General features: G+C 43.6%; 1 protein-coding gene across 6 annotated transcripts in view; it reads right to left on the bottom strand.

The window, feature by feature from the left end:
- The window catches only part of ETV6 (ETS variant transcription factor 6), a 236615-nt gene that overhangs the window by 48201 nt on the left and 161628 nt on the right, over positions 1–26786 (bottom strand). For 5 of the 6 annotated variants that reach the window (XM_066355570.1, XM_066355562.1, XM_066355555.1 and 2 more), the window contains one exon: positions 2727–2891. The exons of the other annotated variant lie outside the window; for it this stretch is intronic. In XM_066355570.1, the coding sequence (XP_066211667.1) occupies positions 2727–2891 (165 nt within the window). The remainder of the gene's footprint in view (positions 1–2726; positions 2892–26786) is intronic. 6 annotated transcript variants of the gene reach the window in all.

A 26786-nucleotide genomic window follows, 5' to 3' on the forward strand; every position in this document is an offset into this window, starting at 1 on the left:
CCAGTATTTACTGAGTACCAGCTGGATGCCATGTACTATGATAGATGCTAGAGATGTGGAGGCTTAAATAGGACACAGCCCCTGCCCAAACTGAACTTGAACTTTCTAGTATAGAAACAATCACATACCCTGTGTGTGTGTGTGTGTGTGTGTGTGTGTGTGTGTAGCCATGACAAAATTTGGAAAGGCTCTGAGATAAAAGAGGAACAGTATCAGCCCCAGAGGTTGACAGAGGTGGAGGGAGGAAGGTAGGAGGGAACCAGGAAAGGGGGAGGGAACCAGGGAATGCTTTCCTGGAGAGAGCGGCAGCACTTGAAATACAGTGACAAGGAGACAAGCAAGGGAGGGCTGAGGAGCGATGATGAACAGTGTTTCAAATAGAGAATCTAGCTTATGTAGCCTCAGCTCTGAACTCCTCCGCCACACAAACTGGCCCACACCTCCTCAACACCTTTCTTCACCTCCCCCTTGCTTAACTTTCAAAGTCCGTCTCCATGACTATACCCCTGAGCTTCATTGGACAATCCAGCAGAAATCACCTCTCCTAACCCTCAGCTTCCTGAGCCTGTACTCCTCCTGTACCACTGGCTTAGGGCTATTCAGGGAATATTCATGGAATGAATTTCTACTGCCCCCACCTAACTGTGGTCTAAGCACCTCATGTCCAGACTAATGAATCAGCTTAGCTGGCCTTCCTACCTCCTGCCCTTTCCACTCATCAGGTGGGCTTTCTCACCGTCACCCAAATATAATAGGCCAGTTATCCAAATATAATAGGCCAGTGCTGCTCCAATTACCCAGAACGTTCTCCTTCTCCCCTCCACCCACTCAGTTCCACCCATCCTTCATGTCATGTCATAAACCAACTCCATTCATTCTTTCCCGAGACCCGCCCACTCTGCTCTCTGCCTTCCCCAGCTTCCCTTGCCGGTAGGCTCAGTGCAGCCCTGCCTATCTGACTGCACAGCAGGATCCTATCCCGTCCTCCACATGGCCCATGCCAGCCAAGACTTGACAAAGTAGCAAGGAACTGCTGACAGGCTTTTGCATATCTTTGCTTCCAGCTTGGAGCAGAGAAAACCTAGCTTCATAAGTAAAGTTGAAAGGGGCACTGGAGAGAAAAATAAGTCGGCAAGAAAAAGGAACACCTGAGATATGATGAGGGGGGAATTCGCAAAGACTCGGGAAGGAAAGCTTGCCCAAGGTCTAAGTCAAACCCAGCGAAAGCACGTCCCTGGGTTCTCCTTTGTTTGTCTTACATAAATGGTTTCTCTGGAACAGAAAAGAGGGAGAGTTCTTTTTCTCCAGATAGGTAACTTTGTGTCTTTAAACATAATATCTTTGAGTCTCCACTGGAACAGAAAAGGGAAGTATTTTTGCATTAAATTAAAAGGAACTATCTAGGTTCCTTTTATGTTGTTAGTTTTATGTATGTGGTTGTTTTATAGTTTTCTTATTCTCTGACTAAAAAGCGATGATAAAAAAATCAATGATTTGAGACAAAACTATTTCAGGTATGGTTGTGTCCCCTATAAAACCTTTTAAAAAATTATCTGTTTTTCAGAGATAATAAGCCTTCCAGTTTCAGTAACATCTACACTCCTGGGGGAAACTTCCTCTTTGTCATTTCCTCATATAAACGGTCTGCTGAAATTGGGAAAAGCAAAAGAAAGCCTGTTCTCTATCCTTATCTCACCCCCTGGGACAGGGGACATTTCCTCATGACGGTTAGTTTATTAACTTATGGCAGGCCTCCAGGGGAAAATAAGGGTTGAACAGAGTTGGAGACTATGCCAAGACCTTGCGCAGGATCTGCCCTTGGTCAGTGAGAGAGGGTCTCTGCCAGACAAGTCCAGCCAGCGAGAATCAACAGAAGGAGAGCCTGTTGGTACTTGAATAAGAAGATACTCAAGAGGCATAAACCCGAGACCAAAGATCCCCTTTGACATATGGAGTTTCCAAATAGTTACATGCATCAAATTTAGGATTAAAAAAACTGGAAAGTATGTTTGAGGTCTGATCTACATCATTAATAGACTTTGCAGGTACAAACACTCCTTACTGCACTAAATGTTCCCTTGTGGCCTTAGCAGCCCTCTTTTGGACAAATCTTCCTAGTTAGATCTAACTAGGAAACCTCCATTTGTACTGTTGAGTATTTCTACAAGCTACAAGATGCATGACTTCAAAAAAAAAATTCAGTACTTCCTAAGGACATCACCTGAGACCTTTTGAGTTTATTTCTAAACTTGCCTTGGCTACTATAGGGTCTCCACCTGCCCAGTCCTTATCTCCCGTTCCCTCATTTTTGCTTGCCTTTCTTGCCTAGCTTCCTCCACAGGGCTCATTCCCCTGCCCTCCCGAGCAGTTCACAACCACACTCACTCTCAGGCCCCTCTTTTCAGCCTGTAGGTGCCAGACAAGGCAGCTGCTTCTTTATGTGGTAGCACAGCTAGTTCCCTTACATTTCAGTGACAGGAGGTCCTAACTGGGTTACTTCTCTGAACCTTGAAAGTTTCCCCTTGACCTGGAAATCTCTCTTCTTCTCCCCTCAAACTGGCATATGTCAGCCGGATCTTTTTTCTGCGACGCCGGGCCGTTGTCCTCGCGCCCATGGTGACCTACAGTGGAGGTTTTGGGGGGCTGGATGAGCAGTGGCAAAGGCCAACCCCTGACTGACAGATTTTTTTTAAAGCTGAGCATGTGTCAAGAGTCCAGACTCTCACCTGAATGAGGAGATCGATAGCGAAAGTCCTCTTTGGTCAGCAGCAGGAGAGCTTTGCCATTCATTTCAAACGTGTTGCTGTCAATTGGCCTTAAAGAAAACTCATTTTCAGCCCACTTGAGCCACTGGGCTACGTCATCCCTGCTCCAGTAAATTGGCTGCAAGCCTGTTGGAGGGAGAGCAAGACAGAAATAGAGAGAGAGAGAGAGAGAGAGAGAGAGAGGGAAAGAGAGAGAGAGAGAAAGAAAGGGTCTGGTCAGTTAAACAGTTGGAATAAAGGGGAAAGATTTCTGAATGGTTAACAAAATTGAGTCTCCATATCTGAAGAGCCTTATGTTCAACTTTGAATCCCAGGTTAACCCTTTGAGTAGTGAGTTTTTTTCATGTGTGCTGACCCCTGGGAGTGAGTTCTTTTTCAAAAAATAAAATTATTTCCAGTTCCAGTTTTATTAACTTAAAATCATGTTTGTCTGATAACCAATTTATGGAAACAAGAAGAACATACATTTGCCTTTTTTTTAACGTTGCTGTACACATTTTTAAAATAAAAGTTTTTGTACGATAATACTCTGGATGGTGGCACGAGGATGTACATGAACGTTTGTACTATGCAAAGGCTTAAAACTCAAGCTTCTTAAGTGCTAATGGGTGATAGCAAATAAACTTTATATGTAGAGACAAAAATGAGAAAACAAATCCTTTTTTATGTCTTTAAAGGACCGTGGTCTTAGAGCCCAGCCTTTCCTTGCCATTCTCCAGAGGATGTTTTGATTCCAGGTTTGCCCTAAAGGAACAGCTCTATGGGAGCCTGATGTACCCACAGGGGCTCAGAGTCATGACCCGTGTCAACAGCCTTTGAAGGGGACCTTAAAGCCAGAGCTGATCTGACTGTAACCCAGCGTCCTTTTGAAGTGAGAATGTTCCAGAGCTGGGCTTGACCTTCCTGAGCTGCCAAATAATGAAGTGTTCCCTGAAACTTCTTCCAGGAAGAGCCATTAGCTTAGTCTCTGGGAAACTATCAGTCTCGCCTCTGGGAATGATGGGGCAGAGTAAGGAGAACAGGTCTTGTGCCTTTTTATTCTACTTGCTGATGTTAGAACTTAATGGTGGGTGTGGTACTTGGACTCTGAGTCGGACCAGAAGTGGGTCAAAGGGAGGGTTGCAGCTCAGGACGGATCTTGGTCTAGAAGTCTGACTGGGAGTCTAACTTTTAGTTTTGATATTTTGATGTTGTGAGAAATCTTTGATATCATTCCAACGATTTAGAACAGTGGTTCTCAAACTGTGATCTGGAGATCCCTGATGGTTCTCAAAACCTTTAGGGGTCCATGAAGTCAAAACTCTTTTCCTAACAACATCAAAAGGTTATCTGCCTTTTTTCACTCTCATTCTTTCATGAATATACAGTGGAATTTTCTAGAGGCTACAGAACATGTGGTATGGCAGTAGAGATGAGAATCCAGCCATCTTCTATGAAGCCAGACATTAAAGAGATTTGCAAAAATGTAAAACAATGACGCTCTTCTCACTATTTTTTTTTTTGTTTGGAAAATATATTTAGAAATATATATATTTATGCTACTATATGTTTGGCTTTTAATTTTTTAGAAAGTTAACAAACATTTTTTTAAATTCTCAGTTTTAATTTCCAATCTGGTAACTATAGATAAATTCCATATGAGCAAAGCTCTCTGAGGTCATCGATAATTTTTAATATTAGAAAGGCGTCCTGAGACCAAAATCTTTGAGAATGGATGGGTTAGAAACAGCTAGATGCTCAACAGAGCTTCATTCTCTAAAATTGTACATATTGTATAAATTAATCGTTCAAATGCAATGGAATCAGTGTTTGTTAAAAGGAGCCTTGGTCTCTCTATTTAGTTCCCTAAACTTGCTAAGGAGACTTCATGAGTGAGCTACAAAAGCGTCCTTCAGTTTGATCTTGGAAAGAATCCCCTTCCATCTTTAAATAAAGCATGACAAAGAACTGTCTGGTCTACTTGGATGGGCCACTCATCAGTCCCAGGGACGAATGGCTCAGATCCCCTGGAGAAGGCCCAGGGCCTTTACTCATGCCTTGGGCTCTGTCCTCCAAGTGGTTCCTTTGAAAGTCTAGTTTTGAAGAATGGTCACTATCTTCCTTAAACTCTGTGGAAGTACCTTCAAAACTGGTCCATTGCATAGGGCATCATTGAAGATCTATAAGCATTGGAATAATAGGGATGGGCATTTAGTAGGCTTTGTTTTGCTTTGAAGCTTTATCTTTTTTTTTTACATAGAACATAAAAGAGGCATTATAAAGTAATAATGTACAGTATGTTACTGCACTATAATCTTTAGAATAAAGTGGCTACTAAGAATTCAAGGTTTTGTTTTAGACTCATAACTGGGCCAAGAAGCAATGCCTATTAAAATTGGTCCTTGGAGGGGAACGGGAAGGGGTAGGGGGAGGGGGAGGGGGCACAAAGAAAACTAGATAGAAGGAGACGGAGGACAATCTGACTTTGGGTGATGGGTGTGCAACATAATTGAATGACAAGATAACCTGGACATGTTTTCTTTGAATATATGTACCCTGATTTATTGATGTCACCCAGTAACATTAATAAAAATTTATTTATAAAAAAATGGTCCTTGGATACAGGGGGACACCCCAACTCTTTCCAATAACTTTGAAAACGCACATCTTGAATCACAGTGAGGTAGGAGTGGGTGTGAGGATGGCTCATCAAAATCTCAACTTTTGAACGGGTTAAAAACCTTAAAGTTTGCCTGACCTATGTGGTGCAGTGGATAAATCATTGACCTGGAACACTGAGGTAACCGGTTCAAAACCCTGGGCTTGCCCGGTCAAGGCACATGTGGGAGTTGATTCTTCCTGCTCGCCCCCCCCCCCCTTCTCTCTCTCTCTCTTCTCTCTAAAATGAATAAAATCTTAAAAAAAAACACCTTAAAGTTTACTTCCTATTACTGTCAATGGTGCCAGTCACCTTTGAACAGCATAATGATTTGTCATTAGGGACTTTTCACTTCCTCCCCTTCACACAAGGAGCACGGTACAGCCAGCCACAAGGGGACAGCTATGAGGTTCCAAGTCAGGCTGGGCCTAAGCAAGCCCTGGTGGCGAGAGGGCCACAGAGCAGAGAACGCTTGGTCAGAACCAGGAAAATGTAGGACGAGCTTACTGGGAGTGCAAGTGGCAAAGCAAATACAGAACTGAATCCCGCCGGGAGGGAAACGAGAGTAAAATGCTGAAGTTTCTGGAGAGGCTACACGGAAACGGAGGGGGCGGGGCGGGAGAGGGTGGGGGACGCAAGTAGTAATTTGAGGTTCTTTACATTCTATGGAAGAAAATAGTCATGGGTAATCTTTTCACTAAATGCAAGAAGAGTCACATATTCCAAACAGCCCTGCCGGTTAAGAAGGATGGTTTCTCTTTTCACTTCCCATTTGTCTCTCCCACAGCCCGGCCCCTGCAGCAGCCGGGCCACCGGCTGGAAACCCCCTCACAGGGACCCGAGTGAGCCCTCTGGGCTTGTGTGCAAAGGAACCGGCAAGTTCCAGTCAGTCCAGGGAACACAACGATCATCCTAGCAGTTTTACAAAGGGGACCCTGACAGTGCAGGCTACCTGCTCGAAGCCACTCAATAAAGGCAACAGAGATGCTAGTCTCCATTAGCATACAGAAACGGCAAACACCTTCACTGAGCTTGAAAGAGGTTCGATAAACTTTCAAAGTGTTCAAAGTCAAGTTTCACTGCTGTTGGCTTTTTACTTCAATAGAATAAAAGGTTGTGACTGTAGAATGAGCTTTGTAATTTTAACTGAGAAATAAGAAGCCCCCTCTACTCAAACCTGGGCCCACAGACAGGCCTGGCTGTCACTGAGTCTAATGTAACACAGCCTTAGACCCAGGGGCTGCTTGGGTCTAACAGGACCATTTAACTTACTCAATGTGTTAAGCATTTCTGTCACTATTCTAAGGACTTTATGGATATTAGTTCCTTTGACTGCATGCTCACAGCAGCCCTGTGAGACAGTGTTTTAGATGAGGGAACCAAGGCCCAGTGTATTTAAGGGATTTACCCAAGGTCATATGGACACGGTGACCAGAGGAGTTAAGGGTCAAACCCAGGCAGTCTGGTTTCAGGGTCTGTACTCACAGCGATTACACTAAGCTTATCCATGCATCCCCCTCCCCCCCACCCCACCCCCGCCCCCAGACTCAATGAGTTTAGTAGTGCTTAAGAGTGTTTCAGTATAGTCTAATTCTTGGAAAAGTGATAACCCGGCAATGGCAATAATAAACATAACACTTTAACAGGTGCTTTCACATGTATCACCGCATGGAATTCTCACAAACGCCCCGTGAAATCTGTCGTATTCTCATTTCAGTTTATCAAATGAGGAAATAGAGGGCTCAGAGTCACTAGATGATTTTATCGGTTAGAACAACACTCAGCTCAAGCTCTTTAGCTGGAGTCTACATTAATCAAAAACATCCTTTCACCCACACTTTCTGTATAAACAAGAATTTGCTACAGATTCTAGGGTTTAGAGAGAGAATCATAAAAGACAGAAGACACCTCAGCAATGAAACCCCTTCCCGTCTTACTCATTAGGAAACTGAAGCCAGGAGAGATCGAACCGTGATTAAAGCTGCCCCAGGTTACCCGACTTTCCGACATCTCATGTTGTCTCATAACTTGATTCGATGACACTGAACAAGTCCACAAGCCCTGACATAAGTGAGGAAAGTTGTCACTTCCTTGCTTAGTCATCTTGCCTTCAGGTGAAATGTTCTTAATCGGTCCAAACGTAAGTTCTGTATTGTAGTTTTTGTACCCTCCCCAGCCTGCCTACCTCCTCCAGAGATCCTGTTTGGCTCCCATTCCTAAACAGAGTACCAGAGCAGGGCTAGAACCGTTCTTTCTCTGGACAATATACTTCTATTGATAGTCACACTAACAACTATTGAGCACTTACACTGCATCTTCACTGCCAGGATTATTCTCCTCTTTCAGCAATGAGAAAACTATAGCACACAAGAGATGGAAATGGTGGTGCTAAAATGAAAAACCCAGGTAGTCTGGTTCCATAATCCCAGCTCCTAACACCTCACCATATTGCTTCTAAAGTAGCCTAATAATAACAGCAAATACTTGCAAGGCACTGTTCTAAATGCTTTCTGTACAGAATTTATTTCATTTCATCCCCATAGGCAATCCCGGGTGATAAACAATCACTATCCCCATTGACAGAGGAGAACACTGGAGTAGTGGGAAGTTAAGTGAGTTGGCCAAAGTCACACAGCCAGGAAATGGAAAAGCCAACATGTGAACCCAGCTGGTCTGGCCCAAAGTCCTTATTATTAAGCACTGATCTCTCTGTCTAAGCTTATTTTGGTGTTTGGGAAGGAAATCAAATTAAATTCATTATTAAAAAAGAGAAAAGTTCCAGTAATGGTGTGAATTTTCACAGTGCTTAATAATTAAGTATGCAGGCACCGAGCTCTAGCATGGAAACTATTTCCCAGCTCAGTGACCTCAACAAGGTACTTAACCTCTCTGTGTCTCAATTGCCTCCACTGGAAAATGGGGGCAGCTTTCAATCTGTAAAGTAAGTAGCACTAAATAGAAATGCTGTGCTTATCAAATCTGCGGATGACATAGAGTTAGTATAGAATAAGATTATACAAATGATGATGGTATAAAACACATTGTTGCAGAACAAGCATCTAGCAAATATTAGTGATTGTTTTTCTACCATTGTTATTACCATTACCATGTTTACAACCACCCTACCTTTCATATATACAGCTAGTGTTGGGAACCCAAATGTAACAATGCATGTTAATAAATATCAGATTTCATCTTGTTATTTTCATCTCGGTGTTACTCCCACCACACCAGCCTGCTGTAGTCTCTCTAGATTCGAATCTATTTCTAGTATTATCTATACTTTGTAGCTTCATGTCATCTGCAGCTTCAATAAGCATCTGTCACTCCAACAGGTTCCTGGCAAAGTGCTGATTAGGGGAAGGCTAAGAGGGGAGCACCCTGGTGACACACCCCAGGCCACCTCCTTTCTGATGGCTACTGACCAAGTGATTGGTTCCTTTTGCGTACAGGTGGTCAAGTATCAATCCATCTAAATATTCTGGTATTTGGGTGACATTTTCCAAGGTCAGCCATAAAGACACTACCCAAAATTCAAAGACCCACTTTCCTGATATCTAGAAATATAATAACTACAAAATTATAGCAACCTTATTGAAGAGAAAGAGAAGCAGCAGGAGGTTGGTTACTAGAGATAACTTCTTAAGTGGTCATGTGTGAGAATCTGTCCTGAATTTCATCTGGAAGTTAGATGAAAGAAAAAAAAAAGAGTTGTTTTTAGTCTGTACATACACTCCTTTTTCCCTTTTCTATTCTAAATATCAGATAAATAATAGCTCATATTCTTTTAGTACCTCTTCCATTTTCTATACCCCTTAGGGATCACTGTCGGTGGCCTATCTTTCACCTTTGTAAGTTCTCTATTCTGGGCTGTCATTTGTTTGGGCCAAGGGCCTTGAATTTATTTAGAATAACTTAGATTCACTTTTATAACCAATTCACCCGGTTTGGGCTTCAATTCCCTTCTGTCAACGTTGGCCCTACCTGTTTGACGATCATCCTCCTTGATAGAAGAGTGGGAAGGAGGAGAGAAATTTTTTCTGCCATTTGTCAATGTCAACCCTGCGTTCAACCCTATTTGCATGCGGATGACGTGCTTATTCTTATACTGCGCCCCAAGACTCACTGTTCTCTTTTTCTCAAGCATTTTCCAGTTTCCAGATCATTTACTTTTAACATTCTAGATCTAAAAGTGTATCGTATATATATTTATCTTTTATATTTTTCTTTCTAGTAAGTTGCTCTGTCATCCACTCTTTACCTCTTTTTAAAATCCAGGCTCAGTGGACTGGTAAACAAAACAGTGGGAAGATAAATTGGCATGATCTTTCCAGCAAACAACCTAGGTGATGGTTTAAGAGTCCTATAGATGTTAACTTCTGAGATTCTACCTTAAAGAAATAATTTGGGATGCAGAAAAATCATTCATGCACAAAGATGTTCACTGCCATGTTATTTTTAAATAGTGGAAAACTGGGAACATCAATAAGGAAGAGTTAAGTAAACCATGAACAATATTGCTGATAAAAAAAATTACACAGGCAGTAATATAATATTTATAAAGGGTATCTACTCAAATGGGAAAACGAGTTGCATGTGTATACATAAATTATAACCTCAAAAATGCACAGAAAAATATTATAACGAAACATACAAATGTTAACAGCCACTGTCACTCAGTAGAATTAAAGGTGATGTTTGCTATTTCCTTTTCAATTTCATCCTCCAATTCTCTATATTAAGCCTGTGTTACTTGTGTATTTTTAAAAAATCTATTTAAAAGTTGAGTTTATCAGGGAATATCCCCAATACATCCTATCAGTCTTTGGTTGTCTCTCTCCTTTCCCATCATAGTAAGTGCCATGCACAGTTGACATATCAGAATTCCATTTTCAAAAGCACCCTGACTCTTCTGATGTGTGTTTTAACATTTCAGATCATGGAACTATACGTGCTTTTTTTTTCTCTAAATTTAAAATTTGCCTTCTTCAAGTCAAGAAACACACATCTGACCATGTCTTTTATTTCTCCTCCCAGTTCTAAGATGATGTTTTCATTCTCACCAAAAGTTCATTTCTACTTTTCTAACTAATTCCTCTTCATTTGTCATACTTGAGTCCAAATTAGCAGCAGCAATCCCCTCCCTTGATTCTTCTACCTTCTGGGAAATAAAATTGCTAACTGTTAGGAGCATGTGTTAAGAATTAAAATGAGCATGCATGTAGTGGAAGGGGATTGCTCAGTGATTCTCACGTCAAGCCTGGCATCCCAACTAATGCCACACTGTTCAGCCCCAAATCCCTAGGATCACTAATCCATCTGTGGGCCAGCCCTGCAGGCTGCGACTGCCACTCCTATCCCACCCAACGCCATTCACAACAGGGCAGACACTTAGGGCCACGCAGTTCTTTACCATTATCAGACACTGTCACACCCATGTCATCCCAGCATTATTCTATGATTGAGCTACAGATGGCACAGCCATACATGCAAAAGAAACTGAAGCTCAGAGAGGCTGAGGGACGTTGTCAAGGTTACAATGGGCCTAAGAGCAGAAATCCAGGTCTAGGTCTTCTCTATCAGTCCAATGAACTGCTTCTGGGTCAAAGGAAATAATGGATATAAAAGCCCCTCACACTCTAAAATCTACTTTTAAAATGCAAGGGATTTAGGAATAATAAACCGGAAACTCAACTTCTCATGGTAGGTCTGGTTTAGATTCAGAACTCAGAGCAGTGCCCAGAGAGTCACTCTGACTTCCACACACGATGCAGCAGGCGGGGGTTCCCTTAGAATAAATAAACCTTCCACAATAAAACACTGTATCGTCAGAGCCCTTCAAGCCCTCTGCTACCCAGACCACTTTCCAGGGGACTTTCCTGGGCCCTTTCCCTTTGCACTGGCCAGGCTGTCTCCCCCAGTTCCCACAATGGTCTTGGACCTGCTGGTTTTGGATGTACTTTGACAAGTTCCGGCATTCTCACTCCACTAGGTTGGCTTCCGACTTTGGATGTGCTAGTTAATCGAAACTGCTTTCGACATGCAAAGTTGGTTACTAGGGAATTGAAGTACCAAAACATTTCTTATTCTTGTCTCCAAGGTTACTCTATATCTCAGCACTCAGATTCCAAGTGGAAGTTGGAAGGTTATACTCCTGTCTTTTGTATAAAACCCCAAGAGCAAGAATACTACATGTTCATGTTCAGATCCAACGTTATATTCAATTCCCTTCATTTTTTTCTTATAAACTCCATTTGGTAGATTTGGGGGGGGGGTCACTCAGTTTTATCCACAAAGGGATTTTTATCAGCAAACCTGTTGACAGTAAAACTGGTCTGGGACCTGCCACTCACCCTCAGAAACATGACTTAGAACATGTTCCTCTCATTTCTGCTATTGAGCAGCAAGCCCAACATAGTGAGAGGAATGCAACATTTAGATAAAAACTTGGGTTTTGGACTTAGATAATCCTGAGCTCAAATATGGGTCCTGCCACCTACTAGCTCAGCAGCCTTGGGTAAGTGATATCTCTAAACCTCAGTTTCCCCAGAGTTAAAATGGGCCAAGAATAGCAGTTAGCTCTGAGAGCAAATTTAGGTATAAAATAAGATAACTCACTTAAAGGTTTTACACTGTGCCTGGTACACAGGGTGTGCTCAGTGCTTTTGGGGGGTGTGGATAGGACAGAGATTAAACATTTTTTTTTTTAGTTTTTATTTATTTATTTTAGAGAGAGGAGGGAGAGAGAGAGAGAAGGGGGGAGGAGCAGGAAGCATCAACTCCCATATGTGCTTTGACCAGGCAAGCCCAGGGTTTCGAACTGGTGACCTCAGCATTCCAGGTCAACGCTTTATCCACTGCGCCACCACAGGACAGGCAGGACAGAGATTAGATAGCAGATTAATGGTGCTTTGTTACCTGTCTAAAGGAGACTGAAAAACTTTCTGCAGCTCACTTGTAAGAATAAGGGTTGTTGTGAACTGTGTGAAGGAAGGCTCCTTCCTGTGAGAGCTATGAGGCTGGCACAGGACTCTAAGGCAGGGATTGGCATTCCCAGTGTGCCCACGGAAGTGGCTCAGCGGGAGGTGTAGAGAAAGGGCTGGAGCAGGTGAGAGGCTGGAGGAGGGAAGGCTGGATCAGGGGACCCGCTCAGGACAAGGCTGATGGCGAGGCAAGTACTTGCCTCAGGTACAAACTTGAAAGTCATGTCAAAAACCTTAGTAATCGTAGAAAATAATAGTAGGCTAATGCATTATTTAAAAATCAAAATAAATGCAAAAAAATCATGATAAACAAAACATCAACATTTTAACCAAAGTTATGTTGAAAAGAGAACTGATGGGCAAGGTGTTGTGACAATGGAGTAGAGGACAGATTAAAGCAGCACTTCTTAAGTGTGGGAGGTAGTGCAGCCCTTTGAGAATTCAGCAAGAGCTACTGATCTCTTTCAAAACTCACAGAGAGTCATTTGCCTGCAATTTCAAAGTTAAGGAATTAGCTCAAGCCTATCTCTGGACTCTTGGAGAATCAGTTTAGAGTTTTTTAGCCTCGTGTATGCAAATGGGTCTGATAATATATACTAGTGATACAATACCAAGACTAAATTAGATTTGAGAAGAGAACCACACACACATCTCTCTCAAAATTTTGCAATAAGAAAGAGAAGAGAGGCAGGCAGAGTGTCCTCCACTCAGTCTGAAGAGGAGTGGGGGGCAATGACATGAAGAAAGTCAACTCTGGGTGACATTTCCTTATGAAATGCACACACCTGACCTTAAATATAAAATGACCCTTCCTCAGGTATTTTAGAAATCCTTGCTAACATACAGCACGTTTTTATTCCTCCTAGTGAAGGTTAATTACTACAAATTATCTTAATTTATGAACAGTGGCAACAGGCCTGGGCAAGGAGAGATATTATTGAAAGACGCATTTCTAAAGAAAAGAGGCAATTAAGGGCAGAATTATTTATTTTCAAATGTACTGATATTTATGCACACAAAGAAGCCCATTCTTAGGAAGGACAAACTGTAGGAAAATAGATACAGTATTAAGAGTTGAAATGTGTGTCAGATAGATTTAGTGAGCAAACTGACACTACCAGGGAGGAAGCTGGTGCAGAAAGATTTTTCATCCTTCGTGGAAATGGATGGGATACTGGGAACATAAAGATTTTGTCACATGTGCATGACCCACAAAACAGAGATGACCTACTATGGATGTCTGAAGAAAGAAGAATGAACATATTTTCCTTCCCCTCTTGTTTCCTTAAGCCATACAGGATGGCCTCTTGTGCCCGCCACAATCTCCAGAACATTCCTTTGCAAAGGGTAACAAGAGCAGAACTCATTCTCATTCTGGACGGGCAGTGATCTGCTTGGTCCCTGGCATTGGAGGCGCTTTCCTTTGTGTGGTTCCACTAAGCTGGGCCCTTCCCCCTCAGCTTCCCTTCAATCCAAGGAAACTTTGAAAAGCAAGGCTGCCTTTTCTCAGGATGGCCCAGTCCCCATTCTCACCAAATCCTGTGAGGTGAACAGGAGGCAGGGGCTGGAGGGGTCTGTGTGTATGGCAGTGGCAGCGGGGGGGGGGGGGGGGGGGGGGGGGGGGGGGGGGGGGAGGAGACTGAAATAAGTGTTTGATGTTTACAACTCTAAGTCCTCAGACCTCAAAAAATACAGTGCCGAAAAGCAGACTTTGCCAGGGGTTCAAGCAACCTAACTTGTAAAACAACGCTCTTCTGGAAAATGTCTTCTTTCCAGGAGACTCCCACCCCTTCACCCTCTTCTGTCCTTCTCCTCTTCCCTGACTCTTCGGCTAGTGATTCCCAGTGTTTTCAAAGGCCCCGCCGGTTGCCGATTGGTCCTGCATCTCCTCGACTCTGGGAGGCTGCCTGGAGAAGCTGATTCAGCATTTTGAGGGGCAGGCTGACTGGCAGCATGAGGCAGGATGAAATCATCCTACCAGCGCTGCGGTGCCTCAGGAAACGAAAAGAAAAGTCACGCTTGGAGAAGCGTCTTCTATTTAAAGATGGCTGTGTTGCGTCTGCGTGCACGTGTGTGTGTGTGTGTGTGTGTGTGTGTGTGTATGTGTCACAGACTGCTCTCTCGTTCTTCAGCCCCCGTCCCTTCTCTACTGAAAATAGTCACAGGAAAATGGTTTTCGTAGATTTACCCATTTAAAAAGTTGTGTTTTCCTCATCAGTTACATGCCCTGGTGTCAAAGTGGTCAGGTTTACTAATCTCTTGGTTTCAGGGCTGAAGATGGTCACTTGGAATTAGGAACATTAAAAAACAAACAAAACAACCCCATGCCCCATCCAGGGCAGCAGGCATGCTCGGAGGCAGTGACACGCTGTCTTGTTTCTACCATCGGCCCTGGGATGGTCTGAAAATCCAGACACTGCAAGACGGGCGGCTGGGCCAGCTCAGTGGCCAAAGGGGCACCGAATGACCCTCCCTTGCCACTCAATATCTTTCTCATTGGTGCTATCACTCTGTCGGAAGTTCTGTATTATTTCATCCTTTGGATGAAGGCATAAAGACTTCCGTGGAAGGGAAAGCGGGTAAAGGGATCAAACCAAGTCAACAAAATCTGTGCATACTGTCAGATGATGAGTCAGAGGAATGAATAAGAGTACCCTCAGGTTTTAAGGATAGGGATGGGGTGTGGGCGGGGAGGACGGGGAAGAGTCCAGAGCAGCCTGGAAGCAGAGGCACCACAAGGTAGAAGACTGGTCATTTTTGGCTATAGCTCTTTATGGCTTTGACTCTTCAAAGGAGCTTTTAGTTCTGCATCAGAAAAGGTGGGCATGCTACAATGCAGATGTGATTGCTCTGAGTTCTGCAGAGAGGCCCAGGTCTGTTTTTTTATAACTTTGACTTGAGAGTCTGAAAAACGAATGGACAGAATAAGTGACACAGTACTGGTGGCACAAGTAATAGTCACTCACAAAATGCACAGATGCTTCCCTGAGGCTGGGCAGAGCAATCCAGAGTGAGGTCTCCAGGTGGTCTGCAGGCTGACCTCCAACTGTCCTGCTGTTTATAAAAGCATGCTGTCTACTTTTGTTTCTTGGCAAGAACTGCTGCTTTTCTGGGAATAATAAAATCTCTCCTTTAGTTATATTATTATAAAATAAAATTCAAATTCTGTTTCTGTCCCCTACTAGCTCAGTGATTGTGGAGGGTTGAATTCCCCCCCCCCCCCAATAATGTCCATGCCATAACCCCTGGACCCTGTGCCTGTGACCTTATCTGAAAAAAGATCTTTGCAGATGAAATTAGTTAAGGATCTCAAGATGAGATCACCCTGGATTATGAGGGTGGGCCCTAAATCTAATGACAAATGCTCTTATGGGAGAACAGAGGGGAGACACAGAGAGAAGGTCACAGGAAGACAGGCAGGACTCGAGTCATGCAGACAAGCTTGGTCTGGCTTTCTTCTTCAAGGAGTCTTATTATCCACATGTTGAAATTCCTTTGCTTCTCACTCTCTTCCATACTTGTTGCTTCCTCTTGAATTATTTTTATTTATTTATTTATTTTACGTTTTGTATGTTTTTTTATTTGCTCCAGGTGGAGTTTTTAACTGTCAACTTTCCCACACTCTGGATTATTTCTGATCCCACCACGAGGAGCCCTCAAATCGGCTAATGTGGGAAACTTGGGAGGAAGACTCCCTTATCCTGCCATCTTGCTGAGGGAGTCTCCTCTTTGAAAAAAAAAATGATCAAAAGGTTATTGCGTGATCCTGGAAGAATCCCTCTCTCAGCTGTTCACGGTCCCAACCACCTCATCTCACCCCCCTTTTGGCAGGGAGAAGCAGGAAAACGCAGTTCCCAATTTCTCCTTCACCTCGTTTAACACCAAGGGGGGGACCCCCTTGATGATGATACACCTGCAAGCTGTCTCCCTCTCTCCATCCTTGGTTAAAACCCTTTGCACATAAGGCAACGTGGAAGCTGATGTTTTTACTCATCTCGCTGTTTGAAAGCACCATTATGAAGTCCCTCTTGAATTATTTAACCTCTTCTTAAACTTATGGGGTAACACGGGTTAACAACATTTCAGGTGTACATCTTTATAATATTATACCTGTATGGTGCATTGTGTGCTCGCCACCCGAAGTCTAATATCCTTCCATCACTATATATTTGACCCCCTTCACCCTCTTCGATTTCCCCCCAATCTCTTTATTTTAAAAATGTTCCAGCTTTTATCTTTTGTTTCTCTTAAAAAATTACCTTTTGTATATGTTCATCTTGTAGTCTTACTAGTATAATCTTTGTTTCTTCCATTTTTAATTCTTTCCTGTCATCTTATTTTTAAGTTTTCCCAATTCTGATTTATGTTGGTTTTTCTCATATTTTATATGGTTTTCTTAATGTCTTTTAGTTCGTTTGGACATAGGTCATAGTTCTGAATGGTTCCAAACCATGTCTTTCTGGCATGTTCTCTTTGGGAATCCTAGGCTGACCTTAGTTTATTTTATCTTATACACTTTGTATGGAACAAACCTCACTGCATTTCTATTGATTGTATGTAAAATTAGTTTTTCTGAACTTTTCAAACATGGCGTGGTTCTAAGCTTACAAAGTTCTTCCAGTGTGTTTAGGTAGTGTTCAAATATATGGCTGCTTGCTTTCCGAAATTTCCTGGTTCTGTTTGTTCCCTTTTGGGGACCTTCTTCCCTAAGTCTGCGTTGTTCCTATCCTGTTCGATTTGACTGGCTGCTGGCAGCTTCTCCGTGTAGGGCTGTCCTGGAAGGAGGACCCGACTGGTTAGTTCCATAGTTCATGTTGACTAGAGAGTTCTAGACCCTTCAGACCTCTCCATATACTACTTGCATTTGTCCCTCCTGGAATGAGCAGAAGGACTCCATCAGCTGCTCCTCTCCAAACAATGCTCTGTGCTTTCCAGTGACAACCTCTTGTCTATTTGGAGCTTTTCCTGTTCTGATGTCCATCAAAAGCCCCATTTGTATCAAGGGGATATCTTGTCACCTAGTTTTGTCATTTTCCTGGGTTTTTAGTTTTGCTGTTGAGTAGCTCTGCTCTTATCTGGGGGTTCTAACAGATTAAAAATGATGCTGCTGACAGTGCCGTCTTCCCAGACTCTGTCCCAGAATACTACATATTTGCAATGACAGTGTCCCTCTGGTGTCTCAAAAAGAAAAAGGGCATCAATCTTCTCGTGTCTCTGGGTGAACTATTGCTGGGTTTTGGGGGAGTAAGTGAAAGAAGTGTAACAATGAATCTGAGGGGTGTCTGACCACACCAAAGGGGCTCACAGCCCAAAGTGCAGGACGTATGGACACAGCACCCAGAGGGCAGACACATGATAAAATGGCTGTGAGCCTCTGAGGACTCAGGATGTCACGGGAGGGAGTACCTGGCTTCTCTTATTTAAAGGACTAAGAAACAATTCTAATGAAGATAAAACTTCTAAATGGAAGGAATTTCTAGTGGGGATTAAAACCATAACAACAACAACAACAACAACAATAAGTAAATAGAGACACCCAACCTTTGACTGACTTCCCACACCTCCTATCACGAAACAGTCAAGACTATCAGAACTACAACATTTAAAACAATTCACAAAAATTTTGAGTTACTCAGCCCATAAGCCAGACATCTCAATAATCCCAGATCATGGAGAAGGTCTCCCCCATCTCCTCAAGCGAAGTCTTTCTCCTGCTCAGTGATCCACTGCAGCTCTAAGAAATACGGAGTTCTGTGTTAGCCACAGATCTGCCACGTCAGCCCGCGGAGGGAGCGAGCGCTCGCCTGGCCGACGGCCCCACGGAGCCCGAGGTGTGCTGCGCCAGGGGCTCCGCAGGGGCGCGCGGCCTCTCTGTCAGCCCGCCCGGCTGTCCTGCTTTCTCATCCGAGTTTTGTCTGTGTGGCACCTGACTCACCCCTGACACACCAGCATCATCAGAGGATGCTGCCACATAATGATCATTTTTATAAATGGCTTTTTTAATGCAGCCCTTGGAAACTTTGCAAGAAATGTATTGATTTGAAATACTCAAGCTGAATTATTGAGCCTTGGCAAAGGGGAATAAATCTTTCCCATTCCCTATGCCTGTTGCCAAGTGTAGCTTCCAGGAAGCAATGATTTGTCCTTTCTGGAAATGAAGCAAAACTCAAACATTCTATCACCTTCCCTTTACTTCACCCCTCCCTCTTTTTGCTTTCAATTCACTGACAAAAGCATTTTACATTCATTGCTCATTTGCCTGAATAGGCAATCCAAATTAGTTATGCCCAAATTAGTAATGCCTGGCTGAAGCAGCTTCCTAAATAATGAGGCCTGATCGTTCTGGCAGACCCGGAGGCCCTCGGAAAGCAGGCTTTGCAGCACGTCACGGGGTTAAACACACTTCCGGTTTTATAACAAAATTTCCCCTGCAGCCCTGGATGTGTAAAGTAGAGGGTCTCTGTTCACTGACACTGGAGATGAGCAAGACCGGGAGCCAGACTGGGGCAGGAGGGTGGGGAGCGGGCGCGGGACAGGGGGGACCTGTGCTGGAGTGCTGAGTGCTCGGGTCAGGACTAACACAAAAATACCCTGACATCTGCTGTTCCTTTCATTTCAGCCTGGGGTGATCATCTCACCTGGCGATGGTCCAGGGGAATTCCCATCATTATCATCAAACCAGAGTTTGGTCTAACAGTGCTGAGAACTCATCTCTCCATCCATTCACCCACTCACCCGTCTATCTAACTGACTGGGAGCCCATTATATGCTGGGTCTTATATTATTAGGTGCAGGGTACATCAAGATGAATGACACACAGATTTTAAAATCTGGAAGGGAGGAACGGAACATAAAGGGGAATTGACAGGTCAGTGCATTAGTGCAGGACCAGGGAAGACTTTCTGGACGGAAGGATGGGGTGACAGATCTCTTGGCAGAGGGAACAGTAAAGACAAAGGCCTGCACACATGAAAGGGCAAAACCAGTTTGGGGAACTCTGAGTAGCTGAGTAGGACAAAAATGAGATGCATGCGAGCGTGCGTGTAAGTGAGGGAGCCAGGGCGAGAGCAGTTCCACTCTGCTGCTTCGCAGGCTTGTCAGACTTCACGTGTTCCAAACTGCCCCCCTGCTATCCCCACTTCAAATCTGCTATTCCCAGTCTCTCCCATCTCAGGGAATGCCAGATCCATTCTTCCCATTGCCAAGGGGACACGCATTTTGCAGTTTATCCAATTCATTGGTAAGTGTTGTTGGCTCTGTCTTCAACACATATCCAGAATCTGACCATTTTTGCTCCCTCTTCTGCTACTACTTTAGTCCAGCCACCATCATCTCTCACCTGGATTATTCCTATTGGTCCTACCTGGTCTCCCAGCTTCCACCCTTGTTCTCTTACAGTCTAATTGGAGGGATTCATTTAAAGCATGCTACTCCTCTGCTCAAAATCCACAGTGGCTCCCCATCTTACTCAGAGCTCATGTTCAAGTCCTTCAATTGACCTTTTGAGCCCCACGTTCTGACTTGTCTGAACCCGACCCCTTCCATCCTTTTTCTTCCCCATTCTGCCACACAGAGCTCTTTGCTGTTCCTCAAACACACCAGGCACAATCCTACCTCTGGGCCTTTGCACTTAACTATTCCATTAGCTGGGTATTTATTCTTCTCCCAGACATCCTTGCTTCTTTCAAGTCTTCCCCAGACATTCCATATAAAACTACAAATCGCTGTTCTCTGAGTCCTCGTATCTTCTCTCTTGCTTTATGTTTTCCCCTAGTATTTATCACTATCTAATCTATAGATTTTACTATTTATCTTGCTTATTAAACATATTTTTGTTTTTTAACCTGCTTTACTTTTATTTATTTATTTGGTGTTCATTTGATCAAAGGATAGGCATATTAAAAATTTTTAATGCAATTTTATACTCTGGAAAACTATCTAAATGAAGCAACTATTACTATCATTAAAGTTATTTTATCTTGACATCTAATCTCTGAATAATATCTTCTCAAAAATCCTTTGTTATGGCCTCACAAGTAGATTCCGTATTAACTATATTTGATCTTTATTGTAATTAGTTACAAGAATTTAAGATAGCAGTGAAGAAACTATTTTGACTACTGCTATAGCCTGATGTTTCAAGCAGTTTCTGGTACATTGTAGGTATTCAGTGACTAAGAGTGTGACCCTAGAGCCAGGCTTCCCGGGTTGAAATCTTGGCTCCCTTATTTGCTGTGTGCTCTTGGGTGAGGGGATTAGTTACCTTTCTGTGCCTTGGTTTCCTCAACTGTGAAACTGGGATAGCAACAGGAGCTGCATCAGTGAGCATTCAGGATGCTGAGACATGCATTAGCGCTTAGAACAGTGCCTGGCATAGATCAAGCACTTGATAAATGTCAGTCATTGTTAGGAAGGCCTTATCTGCTGTACTAAGGAGTGTTCAGACTTTATCCTAAGGCTGCTTGGAATCATTGAAGAGTTTTGAGAGTAACACAATCAGATGTTGTGTTTTGAAGAATCATTCCAGCTGCAAAGTGGAAGGATAATTAGAACAGGGCAAGACTGGTACGAAGAGCTCAGTAGAAATGCATATGACAGCCATTGTTAGCCCGAACTCAAGCAGAAGGAATGGGGAAAGGATGGGTTTGAGATATCACTCAAGTAGAATGGATGGAACCTGGACATAAACTCATTGTGGAGGAGGCAGCCAATGACAAAATCCAGGCTTCTGGTCCCTGACGCCAGCACATTAGAAGCATCACATGCTGGCATCAAGATGTGGAGGAGCAAGGCTTGCCCACTATACTGAGCGTCTGGTGATCCTGGCCAGGGCAGAGGTGTGATGAGGGTGGAATCCAGGTCTCTTTGGATGGAGGCATTAATGGGAAGGAAAGGAGGAGGATATGTGGATAACCCTTTCAAAGACTTGGCTGTGAAGGAAAAAAACAGATGGGGTGGTAGTTAAGAGTGACGTATAATTCAGGCAGGTTTCTTTTAAGATGGAAGGAACTAAATGCAACGAGAAAAAGCCGAAGTATAGGGAAGGGAGAGGATGACCAATGGGGGAGGCCGGCGTAGAGGAGCCTGAGCTCAGGAAAAAGCCCATGTGCAGTGCAGAGAAGGCCTCGTGCACTGGGGCTGCGGGAGCAGCGGGCTGAAGAGGGGGTGGGTGAGGAGTGCCCGCTGATGCTTGCGAAGGAGGAAGGGTGGACGGTAGGTTAGGAAGCACTGCAGGGAATGGAAGCGTGTGGTCCAGGGACCCCAAGGCTTAAAGGGCAGTGTCCAGCTGAGGGATGTATCCTCAACAGAGCAAAAAACTGACCCATTTCCTTCTGAAAATGCAGACCACAAGCTCAGAGATACCAAGCTCCACACTCTAACTTGTATAAAATCTAAACCATTAGAACTGTTCAGTGAGAACACACAGTGTTCCCAGAGAAATCATATATATATATTTTTATTTATTGATTTTCAGAGAGAGAGAGAGAGAGAGAGAGAGAGAGAGAAGGGGGAGGAGCAGGAAGCATCAACTCCCATATGTGCCTTGACCAGGCAAGCCCAAGGTTTCGAACCGGCGACCTCAGTGTTCCAGGTCGACGCTTTATCCACTGCACCACCACAGGTCAGGCTGAGAAATCAACCATTCCCATTGCTCCTCTGATTAATCACTGTTGAGCCTCCCCACCAAAGCCACACAGGAAAAAATACCACTCTCTTTAAAGATGATTAACCATTCAACCCTCCTGCTTGCTCGTGTCTGCATTTTCTCATCTGGAAAATGACACCTTACCCAGTGCCCCGCTCCACCCCCAAGACCTCTTCTTACCTGACAGTCCTAACACCTGCCCGGACCAGGCACACCTCCGAGGGCCTCAGTCTGGCCGGTTTTCTCTGACTGGACTGCCTTCACGCTATATCCCTGCAGAAACTCACCCCTCCTTTACGGTTCGGAACTAGAGTCACTCTTCCCACAAAGCCTTCTTCCCTCCTATTTTCTTGCTTCCAGAGCACTCTGAAGCTGTACACAGAATTGCCAGAATCTGTGTTAAATTCGATTTATCTGTGCTTAAGCTGTTTTTCCCACTAGGCGGTGAGCTCTCAACGTAAGCCCATTAGTCTGACCTGGTGCCCCCCACGGAGCTAAGTGCTCATGTGGCTGGGTCGGCATGGTGGCCGGCTGAAGGGCGCTGTTCTCAGCCATCGAAAGGGCAAGAAGACTTTTAACAAGTAATAATGATTTGTGTATTAAAACTGAATATACCCTATAAGTGTCTTTCTGGCCTGAAAAGCATATTATTGGTTGGTAGGGCACTGAGCTCATCAGTGGAAATTGGTCCTTCGAGTTATGATATTAAGCCAGTGTAGAGGATATTTCAACCCCTAATCAACTGATTTATGTATTGGCTCTTCTTCCTTCCTAAGTTTTCCTTGCTTGGCCATTTCTATTATGACATACTTCACTGTTAACTCCTATTCCTTCAGCTCCCATAATACAGGTTAGCAGATGTACGAGCCTCACATATACAGAGTTGCTTTTGTTTGCTTACTAAAAGTATTAACTTCTGACATTTGAAGAAAAAACATAAATGGAGATTTTTACCACAAAGGGTGGGGCAAAACTAGGTTTGCAGTTGTTCGTATGGAAGATAACACAATAATTAATAAATAATAAGACAAGAATAAACTCTGTGTTTGCGTACTCACAACAGTAAACCTACTTCTGCCCCACCCTGTATACATGCTGCTTCGGAGATACCATCTGTTTGATCCTCACAAAAGCTCCAGCAAGTGAAGAATGCTGTTCTCATTTTCCAGATGAGAAAGCGCAGACACGAGTGGAGGAGTTAAATGACTGATAAGGGTCCATAGTGGTGGAACCAGCGCTCAGAGCCCAGCCTGTCTGACTCCACAGTTCAGGAACACAACCACCAATGTCGCAGCTGATCATCAGATGGTTCTAAAGGCTGGAGAGTAAAGGCCCTCCACCCAACCGGAGGCTGGCTTGGGGCTTTGAACATCTGAATTCTAAGTGGGCTGCAAGTCCAATGGAAGGATGGGAAGCAGTTGGCATCTGTTCAAAGATTCCATTTGCTACATTGAACTATCAAAGGAAAAGCAGGAGACAGTTTAATCTGAGTGACTTAGGGCTATCAAATTGTCAATGCTGGTGTAGACCCTTCACCCAACTCCCTCCTACACTTTCTAACTCAGCTCTGTATGTCCGACCACCCTTTGGCTGAGACAGAGAAAGATGGTGGACTGCAGGCACATGGAAGGAGGGGACCAGGATGAGTTCTGACTCTGCAGACATTGAGATCTCTCCTCTATATCTAATAAATAAAAACTAAAAGGGTCAGGTAGCTGAGTACCAAGTTTGAGGCAATAATCTTTTTAAAACATAAAGCTGACTGTGTTACTGTTTTGCTTAAACACTTTCAGAAGCTTCCCAGCGCCTCCTAAGTTTCTGCTTAAACTGTCTTGTTGCACTCTGGCTGACCTGGCTCCAGCCACACGGACATGCTTGCAATTCCCAGAGGCACTGTGTTCTCTGCCCTTTGCACCGGTCACCCCTCTCCCTGGGATGGGCTGCTTCTGTCTTCTGCCTGGTGAACCATTCACAGTTCAAAATACAGTAAGAGTCCTCAAAGGTCACCTTGTCTGTGGAGTCTTTTATTATCCACCACCCCAGGAAGGACTGGGCATGTTCTTAGGGGTAGTGAAGAGCAAGGGGGGAAAGAAAGGTAGAAACTGTATTGAAACTACCCTTTGCATCAGTTTTGAGTTTCAAACTCTATAATAATTGTAGATTTCAGGTATCTTTAACTATACTCAGTCTGCCCCCAGTCAAATGGATTTACCTGCTGTGTCCTATCCACAAATACCCCCAAAGCTAAGTCATCACACCTACCAAGCCTTTCACCCGGATGTCCTTCTCCTCTGAGCCAAATCATGGGAAATAGAGACATGACCTTCTATCTAGCAACTCAGGGCTTTCAAACATCCCATGTGGCCTTCACAACAGCCAGGTGGGTCAGTAGTACAGACCTTACTGATCTTATTTCCAGCTGAGCAACTAACAGGGAAGGAGGCTAACTGGCTTGCCTACAGCTGCTCAACTAGTCAGAGGCAGGGCCAGAATTAGAATTGAGGTCTTCTAATTAGATGAGTCCATCCAGGACTCATCTAATATAATGAACTCTGAAAGCAGAGGTAGCTTTGTGGGTCAAGGTCCTGCAAGGTCCTCTCCATACTCATCCACCTGTTTATAACAGAGTCCGGGGGCCAGTTGCCTAAGCTGACCCTATTCTGCCAGGGACTCACGGATAAGGAATTAGAAACCCTGTACTTTAGTCCCAGCTCTGTCACCTGCCTTTTTTGGAGAAGACTTAGCTAAGGCTCTCAACAGTGAGTCTTTGAGCCTGTTTTCTCATCTGTAAGGTGGGAGTAACTATTTCTGTCATTCCCACCTTATAGGGCTCTTATGAGATCAAATGAGGCAATGGATAGGAAGGACCTTCAATTTTACCATACTGCATCAATAATTGATTAAGTAGATGGATGTTCTATTCGTGGTAAGCACTGAATTCTCCAACCAACTCTTTGGCCGTAGAATAGCATTGTTTTAGGTCCTCTCTTTCCTTCTCCTTTAGCTTTTGTTGGTCTCCATCTCTTGGCTTTCTGAGATTGAGGTCCTTGCCTCTGGACCCTGGCTACCCTGGAAGGCAGTTTGCATCACACTTCCCAGGAAAGAGCTTGATGCAAGGCTGAGGCAGTGGGGGCGGGGGCGCTCTGCTCACATCTCTTCCCTTGGGTGCATTTAGTCTTCACCCCTTTCTGGGATGCTTGCAGAAATCTAATTTCTTGGTTAAAGTCTTGTCATTGTGTATTGCATTTGGTTTTCTATATAAGGTTTCCTTCAAGGAAAATGATACAAAGCACATCTCACAAAGCCTGAGAGCGAGTGGCGGAGCTCAGAAAGGAGGGCCATAGATCTGAGCCATACATTCGATGTGAATGCTGAACTACTGGCTGTCTCTGAAGGATGGTGTCAGACCCTGGCGCACAGACTTGGGTTAAGATCTGAAAGACTAACAATGGAAATGTTTGAGGTGATGTATCCCACGCTTTGGTGATTATATTTGGGTATTTCATATCTGTCACAGCTGTTCCAAAAAAGAAACTATGTTTCCCTGTCAGGTTTGAGACTTAATTTTCTGTTGTTTAGACTCAAATACTGAAATTATTTCTTTTATGAGGTCTGGTTTACAATTTCAAGAAAAGAAAAAATATTTTAAATTGGTACTACCCTGAAAAATCATGGTGAACATACCCTTGGACTTCTCTAAAAAATATCTGAATACAATAGAATAGACACAACATTAAAAGCCTCTACTGAATACAATTTAATCTTTCTTTGATCCATAAGTGGGTAATTCAGGATCTTACAGAAGTCCGGGGCCAACATTATAAATATAAGCTGTCATTGTACTGGTGAAATATAGAATGTGCCGTTAATAATAGCTTTACAAATTCACAGAAAATCAGATAATAGGGGTTTTACTGTAACTGGGATCATGATGGTTAAAAGAATCAATGCATTTTCCAAGAGCCTAAGTCATTTCTAGGAACTAATTCATGCTCTGTGAGAATAGAGGCAGAACTGACAAGGAAGTGCTTGGTACTCCCTGGAAGAAAAATGCTAAATAATTGTAGGTTGTTCTTCATGATTAAGTTTTTAGTTTGCAGGTGTATGCTTTTGCATTATTGTTGTTGTTAATCCTGTGCCCGAGGCCCTATCCACTAACCCAGGGGTCCCCAAACTACGGCCCCGGGCCGCATGCGGCCCGCTGAGGCCATTGATCCAGCCCCCGCTGCACTTCCGGAAGGGGCACCTCTTTCACTGGTGGTTAGTGAGAGGAGCACATTGACCATCTCATTAGCCAAAAGCAGGCCCATAAGTTCTTATTGAAATACTGGTCAGTTTGTTGATTTAAATTTACTTTTTCTTTATTTCAAATATTATATTTGTTCCCGTTTTGTTTTTTTACTTTAAAATAAGATATGTGCAGTGTGCATAGGGATTTGTTCATAGTTTTTTTTATAGTCTGGCCCTCCAACGGTCTGAGGGACAGTGAACTGGCCCCCTGTGTAAAAAGTTTGGGGACCCCTACATTAACCATACAGGCTTTCCTGAAATGGACTGAAAGATTTCTCCAGCCTTTCCTAAATCCAAGGAACAACACACAGCTCTGGTTGGGCATATCACAAGAAGAAATCTTTTCAAGGTTGTGTTCAGAAGGACCCTTTGATGAAAGGAATTTTGGCTAGAATTACAGTTTTCAGCTCTGATGAAGAAAGAAAAAAAGGAGGCAATGAAGGAGAGAGGGAGGAGGAGGAATA

This window comes from Saccopteryx leptura, chromosome 1, assembly GCF_036850995.1.
Source record: "Saccopteryx leptura isolate mSacLep1 chromosome 1, mSacLep1_pri_phased_curated, whole genome shotgun sequence".
Classification (NCBI taxonomy): domain Eukaryota; kingdom Metazoa; phylum Chordata; class Mammalia; order Chiroptera; family Emballonuridae; genus Saccopteryx; species Saccopteryx leptura.